We start from the raw sequence: 8745 nt of genomic DNA on the forward strand, positions 1-8745 counted from the left end.
TGTGTGTGTGTGTGTGTGTGTGTGTGTGTGTGTGTGTGTGTGTGTGTGTGTGTGTGTGTGTGTGTGTATACTCACTCATGTATTCATGTATTTTGGTGTGTTTGTGTATGCGTCTGTGTGCATTCCCACATGTGTTTTTCTTTTTTCTTTCTGTTATTTTTTTCCCTTTCCTTTCAGTAGGCGCCAGATATATGAAGGTGTGTCGCTGCAGTGACAGACAGAGAAGAGACAGAGCGAATCGAATGAGAGGAGTGGGGAGAAGTCAGGAGGAGCTCAGCAGCAGCAACAGGCAGAGGGCAAAGAGGATGACAGTGCCTTCTAGTAGCCTCTCTGTCAACATGATTATGTTTGAACCCAGCTTGAGGTCAAAGGCGTGTCACACAGCATGCAAGACGGTTACTAAGGGGAGTCAAAGAGAAACTCAATGGGCATGGTAAGGCAGTGACAGGGCCAAGCTAGCTTTGCATTAACTCCATGAAGATTCAACAGAAGGAATTTCTGAAAATCACATGTTCTCCTGGTACACAAGCAGGAAACTGCTCACTGTTATCTTTGCTGCAGCTCACTGCCATGCATGCAATGAATCAAAGCTTCAGGGGAAGCATCCATCTGAAGGCATGAATAGAAAATCGCTACAGCCAGCATGTGAGCTACTATTGTTGTTTTTCCAATTAGCGTCTCTGCATTGAGTATCTCTCAAGATGAAACATGAAGATATCAATCCAACAGCAACTGGCACATAACTAGAAAGTTTAATGTCTGAGATTACACACAGCTGAGGCACAATAAAGCTGCTGATGTGCTCTGTTAATGGCAACAGAGTTTACTCTATAAAATTTAGAGCTCACCACAGCAGATCAGATCCGAGAGGCTGCTCCACAGCGTTGTTTGCGTTGTGCGTGCATCACAGGTCAGTTTTGAGCCCGACAAATGACAAGAACATCTCGTTAACACGAATCTGTATCAACTGCAATCTGTGGCCAAGCTTTAAATAGAAAGGCAGGCTGCCCATTTAACGACCCTGTGCCAGAAGACATACTGTATGTAACGCTGTGTTGTAGAAATCTGAATTCACTGGCAGCCTATTGGCAGAAACTTAAAGCTTGTCAGAGTTATGAATCTGTTACAGGGCACATTAAGTCTACATTATATTTAGTTATGGTTAAGGCTTGGTTGCATTGCTATAACCGGTTCTATTTGGGATCCAGCTCCCATTCTGCAAAGTACCTGGGTTCATTAAGATCTGACACTAGACATGATTTGGTCAAACAACAGAAAAAATAATCATCAACTACATACTTTGGTAATCATTCCACTCATTTAACAAGCAAAAATTGTGGATAATGTTCACCAGGTTGCAGCTTCTGAAATGACAGGATTTAATGCTAGAATTTCCCCAAATTTCAAAAATGTATACTACATGGAACTCGTTTGGATGTTTTTACATGTAAGGCCCTATGAAAGCCACACGAGTATAAAACTTCTCACTATCTCTAAAAACAACTACAAGTAGTTTTTCAGACAAACTTTTTTCATTTGTCCATAATGGTCAATTGCTGGGACATGCATCTCCTGCTGTATTGATCATCTCTCTTGTAAAAACATGCATCCCTGAGTCATTTATTTTCACTTGTACAAAACTGTACGATCTGTTGATGAGAATGTGTAATTGTTACACTGCAACTCTGCACAACCCTGCAGATACATTGGATATATATTTTTTGTACATGATGTGTGACTTTCAATGGAAATAAGCAAAATGGGGGCATGATTTTAAATTGCACATTAGACTACAAATACAGAGTAAAACGGCAATGTGCAATCAATTCACATCACACACAAACAAGCACACAAACCCTCACCACACACAAACAAGCAGCTCTGGCTACATCAACACTAATCTGTTTTAAAACGAAAACGACCTCCATCCAGATGAGCATCTAGCCGAGAATCTCACACACATGGACTGAAAAGCTGTATCACACTGACTGTGGTAATTTCATCACACAAATGAATTGTTTCATAGCACATGCAACATGTATGTTGCACTGTACAACCTTGAGCATACTGATAGTTTTAGCTTATTAACTTGACAGTTCTGAATAAGGAAATCCAGTATTTGAACTGAAGCGACTCATGAAAAATAAGGTGTGAATGCTGCTCATTTCATTTTCAGGTTGTAGCTACAGGTCCTGAACCATATGTAGGTTTTCACTTAAAGATTATTTATAACTTTTGTTACTTATAAATGTTGAAAGCTGAACCAATTTAGATTCAGTTAAACATGGATTCAATGGATTACTGGATTCAATAAAATACCATCAAAATCCAACCCTACTCCTAGATAAATCATTATTATGAGGCAATGCTGTGAAGTCTTCTCAAAATAAATCCGCACTTAAACTGAATTACCAGGCAATAACAATGCAACACCAACAAAACTAATGCAGACTCTGGAGCTCCATGTGATGGATTAAACAACTCAAGAGTCTGCCAACAGTCTTTAACAGTAGAACAGCAGAATAAATACATCCAAAAAGTCTGCAGAAATGTTATGGATATATGAGTTGTGGAAGTGGACTGGATTGCTGGATCTTTAAAATGCCACCAACAAAATCTTTCACTTTTCCTAGACATCCTACAACATCTAAAATGGCTTTTAACATCTGGTTTGTCATTGAAGCAAGACAGACAGGATTTTAATTCCCATGTTTTCTCAACAGAAAAACTAGGTTGTGCCATTAAAGCTTCAATGTTCCATTTTTCTAGCATCCACATACTGAAATCAGTGCACTCGTCACCTACTCACTGATGGACCTAATTAACAATCAGTCTGAGGGAGTTTAAGTATGCAACAAGTGGGTGTTCAGAATAATGTTTTTGTGTCAAAACCCACTTGTGCCAAGACTTGCTCGCTTTGATCTACCAAAAAGTTAAATATCTGCTGAAACACAAAGGCCTCAAGTAGTCCGCATTTCAGTTTTGTCAGCGCAACAAAATACACATTTTGACATTGACCAACGCCATGTAGCTCTGGTCTATGTCAGGTTTTACAAGCACAATATTGACTTCAAACAAGCAAAACACCAGGGCGCGACACTCAACAGCAAACCAGATTAGAGACAAATGAACAGCAGCAACCATCCAAATAATGGCACGTTTTGGCTGTCTTTTTCTGCTTCATCAGACAATCCAGGAGGGACACAAACATCCTTCGAATGTTTTCATTTGTTGTAAAAAAGAACGAAAACTCCTTGGCTGGAGAAATAAAGAAACTGGCAGAGGGATATGGGGGAATTTTCTTTTCACTATGGCCCGAGACAAAACAATTACTTGCCGTTAGTGATTGAAATGATGTAGACCTGTTACAGTAACATATGTGCCAGTAAGCACAACGATATTATGTGAAGGCTGAGGACAACAACAAAGCAGTAGCAGAGAATTTTTTTGCAGAACAAAGCATAAGCACTCAACTTGTGCAGCTGAAGTCCCAAGGAGAGAAACTCAGCAAGAGACCCCCAGCATAGCAGCGTGGGAGGGAAAGAGCAACTCCACTACCAGCATACATCAGATCATTTTACTGCCAAATCCATCCATCTCTGGCAACTCTCAAGACTGAGAACACACAAACTGAACACCTCACAAGCAGAGTCCTCTGAGAGCTGGGAGGCTACAGAGGAGGCTCTGACTCCAAGTGATCCTAGACCAGAGCTGACATTTAAAAAAAAAAAAAAAGACATGAGTGGACTCACGGTTTTGAAGTCACTGTGGCTGCACTCCTGGCCTTGGTAGCGGCAGTAAAGCATCATCTCTTTGAGGTCATGGCCGACCCTCTCGATGAACTCCTTCATGCTGAACGCCTTGGGCCTGTAGGCGGTGAAGTTGGCTTTTTCCTGCAGGAAAGCCAGCACATCAGGCTCGGCCAGGTGCGGCTGCGGGATTGCCAGGTGCACATCAAGCAGGGCCAGCAACTCTCCAGCATGGTACAGATCGTTGCGAGTGAGGCGGCTGAAGCGGTAAGCATTGAGGTTACAAATGGTCACAGCAGGGAAGACCAGGCTGCTTGACACGACGGCATCCACGCTGGTCACATGAGGGTAGGAGAGGAAATAGGCTAGGCGCTCGGCACTCTCCAGGGCTAACAGTCCCAGGCAGGCCAGCAAAGCCACAGCCCAGAGCAAGCGGCGTGCACTGGGCTGACCATAAGGGAAGATGAAGCGCAGGCCGTGTAGCGTGCTGGTGTGAGCAAAGGCCTGCCAGGAGGTGGGGTGCAGGCTGGAGCTCTCTTGGCTCCCCTGACTGCCACAGCTCTCCTTTAGATCCATCATCTGCCCTCCAACCCACAGTGCACTCACACCTGCACAGACAGAGAGGGAACGTCAATAAAAGGCTCAGATTCACAGCCTATAATCATACTGAGCGTACTGGTGAAGCAAGAGAGCAGCCAGAGAGAGAAAGAGAGAAGGAAGAAGGAGGAAAATCAAGGCACAAAAGACAAAGCGGCAATAGTAGGAGACCTGATAGATATCTGATAGAAAACATGAAAAACACAGAAAAACAGTAAAGACAAGCAACACCTGATGAAGAAGAGGAAGTATACATAAGGAGGCAAAGATCTTCACAACCCAAATAACTACTACGGAGAGTAAGAGACAGAGGAGAAAGATGCTCCCTCAGGGCATCCCTTTCCTCCACCTCCACTCTCAATGACTCCCTTGAGCTGAGAGTTACTGTGGCTGCCAGCCTGCCTGTGGCTCCTATCACACTCCCCAACACACACACACCCCTGACCAAAATCTCACACTGCCCCCCCCCCCCCCCCCCCCCCCCCCCCCCCATGACTCCACTCCATCCTCTGTCACCCTCTGTGACTACTCGATTTCATTGACAAAAATCCCAGAGGTAAGTCCTCTGTGACACCCGGAGCGAGAGGTGAGAATCACTTAAACCGCAAGCCAATCAAAGCTGTGTATTTAACGTCCCGACTCATCTCCATTCAAACACACACATACACACACGATAAACTCTCTCATGCATGAGTGTGCGCATGTTGGCACACACACACACACGTGCGTGCACATACAAGTCCAGGCTTCTCAGGATCTCCCGTGCCCCCCAACTAATGACAAGCCTAAGCACCTCTCTCGTGCAGCCTAGTGAGAAGACATCCAGCCGGCGCGAGTGTGTGTGAGTCTGAGAGCGCACGTGTGTGTTTGTATGTGTGTGAAAGAGAGAGAGAGAGAGACACACACACACACACAGAGAGGCAGAGGAGAGAGAGAGAGAGCCGCTGATGATCAGAGCCGCTGGTTAGTCTCGCATGCCAGTCCAAACTCCTCCTGTTTTCCTTTGGCCAGATACATCCGCTTTCCCTCCTCTTCCCAGCTCATCTGTGGCGGCGGCGAACAACAGCGGAGCCGGGAGAGACGGGAGACGCACACACCAACACACATGCTCTCACAGAGAGAGAGAGAGAGAGAGAGAGGAGAGAGAGAGAGAGAGAGAGAGAGAGAGAGAGAGAGAGAGAGAGAGAGAGAGGAGGCAAGACGACACTCTCCTCCCTTGCTCTATGCACAGTAAAGTCTCTTACTGTTTCCTCCCTCCTCCCTCCTCCCTATCCTCCTCCTCCTCCTCCTCCTCCTCCTCCTCCTCCTCCTCTTCCAACACCGCCACCTTCGCTCTCATTTGTCTCTCAGCTTTTCATATTTCCACATCTCATTGCCACAAACAGAGTGATGGATGGATGAAAAACGGGAGGCTGTCGGAGAGACACACAGCAGAGGGGGAAACAGTGGTGGCTTCTCAGTCGGGGAAGGGGATTTATGTCATGGGAAGTGAAGCAGAAGTGGAGACGGAGGAGGTTGAAGGGAGGGATGAAGACAAAAATAAGATAGGAAAACTAAAAAAAGAGCAAGCAAGCGAAGAAGTGTGGTCACACGGCACACGGCAATGTCACAAGGAGGAAAGTAATTCAGACACATAACGTCACATGCGCAGGAGAGGTATACAGATGTAAAGGGAATAATAAGTATACTGAGTGTGTTTGTCATGTGTAATAAAACACTGTGAATCCATATCTGTAATTTGGAGCATTTAATCTCTGTGAGTCGCTATGTGTTCATCCATCATGAGAGAAAGAAAACTGCCAGCATGTGAAGAGATACGAGGCGACAGGAGGAGGAAGGCAGCGAGGGGAAAATAAAAGATGAGTGTGACAGTGTTAAAAGGTGGTAAAACGGAAGAGAAAACAGCTTCAGCGTGTATTTGGACTGAATGGAAATAGGCAGTTTGTCAACATGACCTGTGAATCACTTTCAGGTGAAAGAAAAGTTAAAACCTTGATAAATTGTACTAAGGCAGGGAGACATAAACTGAATTTTTGGGCTGAATTTAAAAAAATAACACAAAATAATAGGTAGCAGATGAGGTTTGTTTAACAAACACATATCATAAACAAATATATTTCATAAGGATTTCTTAAATAATGATTTCTTAAAACTGTGACCAAGCAGTCAAAAAAAAGCAATAGCAGCAAATGCAAAATACATGTATTACTATAAAACTTAAATCCTAAAAATAACAACATGGATTGGGATGTACTGTGGCTAACCATGTATTATGAATGTTAAATTAAGTTTATATGAGCATAGTTATTAACATAAACAGCAGGAAAGTCTTTCTAACCATTATTAACGTCAACAAATTGTATTCCAAACAAAAAAATGCATTTTTAAAACTTGACCTATGGCATTACTGTGCTGTGATCTTTATGCTACTAATTTTCTTATTTGACCCTGATCCAGCATATCTGAAATACGGTAAAACCAGGCTCAATGGAGAAACGCACCACGCACATCATCATACAGTCAGCAGCTCAGAGCATGGTGCACACTGTGCTTACTCTAACATATTGAGATTAACTATGATTATGTTGAGAAAGGTCATGTGGATCATTATCCTCATCAGCAACTCTAATTGACAACGCACCAACTCCCACTTCTGTAAAAGCCTCGTCACATGTAATGCCGACATACACATTACAGTCATTAATCTGGTATTTGTAAATACAGCAACAAGCACACAGTCTGACACCAACTGTCAGTTGGTGAAGGCCGGCAGCACAGAACTCAGTTCAAAAATTCATGTTCATGTTTAGTAAAATCTGAACTTGCTGGGAATCTAATTTTCTAAAATCATTAGGCAATTACTGAATACCTATAATTAAGGGATTAAAACGTAATTTGCAGCCCACATGAAACAGCCAGTCATTAAAGTGAATCTAAAAACTCATTATCTAAATTTGAGGAGTGCAGTTTAATGAAGTCACGTTATATGGGCTGCCATCCATTTCCACCATGTAAACTGGCTAATAATAATACTGAACTGAATTAAGATGAAACATAACTAGATTTACTTTACTGTATTTAAATGTAAATTGGGTCACTGGTACTATACTTTAGTATTTTCATTTTACGCATATATATATATATAGGCAAAAATTGCACATTTGTCAGCTTTAGTTACTAGTTACTTTTCAGATTACCATTTCATACCCTTCCTGTCCAGTGAAGGCCATGTACCATGTGCCATCACCAAAGTCTGAAACTTATTTTTTCTGATAAACTGGGTTTCACTAGTATTTTCACAGTGTGGTATTTCCATTTGTATCTACACAAGGAGCTATGTTTCTTCCTCAACTGGATTTAACAGTAGTAATCAACAGTTACAAATTACAATTAGTCAAGTACAAGCTTTTACATTACTTAATGTTAGCTAGCTTTTCCTTCCTGAGTACCTGGTTTCACACGCCACATTAGCTATCTTTATGCTAATTGTTAGGTCGCTAGCAAGGTAACGTTGTCACACCAAAACTTAGTGATCTAAACTCGTTTATCCTGTATTCAACAAAGTTTTAACGATCATGTTTCACGCGGGTACAAGTTAATTTCTACGCCACACTCGTCGAAACAATAACAGTAGTTCGTCGGTTTGGCTAGTTTAGCTAGTTTAGCTCATTTGGTGTATGCTAGCTTGTATACGTTAGCTCACCTGTTGACGTTGCGGAGCTCCCGGTTCCGCCACACGTTGGTGCCTGAGTTACTTGTTTGAATCCTCCTCCTCTCATCGTCGTCCAGATAAATTAGTCCTTTCGCCATGTAACGTTTCTATCCTTTTAATGGTGCGTTGGAAAGCGGTCTTGAGTTATACACAGACAGTCCTGTACGACCTTTTCCCCGCGCGCACACACGGTCACCCGCCGCTGAGTTCCCCAAAGTCGTAAACCAAAAATGGCGGCAATGAGACGTTGTTTGATTGGAGGAGATGAATCATGTGATCGCAGCAAATAATATTAATACGGACTGAATTATGGTATGGTGAATGCTGAGCAGTGAATACCACATATAACTTCTATTTACCATATTTGACTGCACAATATTCACAGTTTGGAAAATGGTTTAACAGTTTTATTTAGTGTAGCGTCTAACTTATTTTCTATTTGTTCGAGGCTTCAGCTGAATGTAACAGCCTTTTGTAAAAATCTGAAAACATCTCCAAACAATGCTGTTGAATTAACTTTGAGTTTTTTTACTTGTAGGCTGTTCATCTTATCATCTGTTCAACACTGTAATGCAAAAACAGGTTTGTGTGCAGCCACAAAGTCAATAGGCCTGACACAGCCTCATAACTTTCCCAAAAAGATCATTTTGCTTCCAAGAATATCACAACTACACTTAACCTGTTTTG

At 42.6% G+C, this 8745-nt stretch overlaps 1 protein-coding gene across 1 annotated transcript in view; it reads right to left on the reverse strand.

The window, feature by feature from the left end:
• Positions 1–5439, reverse strand: part of asic2 (acid-sensing (proton-gated) ion channel 2) — a 483037-nt gene extending 477598 nt beyond the window's left edge. Inside the window, exons 1-2 of the mRNA XM_070981934.1 lie at positions 5140–5439; positions 3753–4357 (exon numbers count right to left, since the gene is read on the reverse strand). Of these exons, the coding sequence (XP_070838035.1) occupies positions 3753–4328 (576 nt within the window). The 5' untranslated portion in view covers positions 4329–4357; positions 5140–5439. The remainder of the gene's footprint in view (positions 1–3752; positions 4358–5139) is intronic.
• Between the last annotated feature and the right edge of the window lie 3306 nt (positions 5440–8745).

The sequence above is a fragment of the Chaetodon trifascialis genome, chromosome 15 (assembly GCF_039877785.1).
Source record: "Chaetodon trifascialis isolate fChaTrf1 chromosome 15, fChaTrf1.hap1, whole genome shotgun sequence".
NCBI lineage: Eukaryota > Metazoa > Chordata > Actinopteri > Chaetodontiformes > Chaetodontidae > Chaetodon > Chaetodon trifascialis.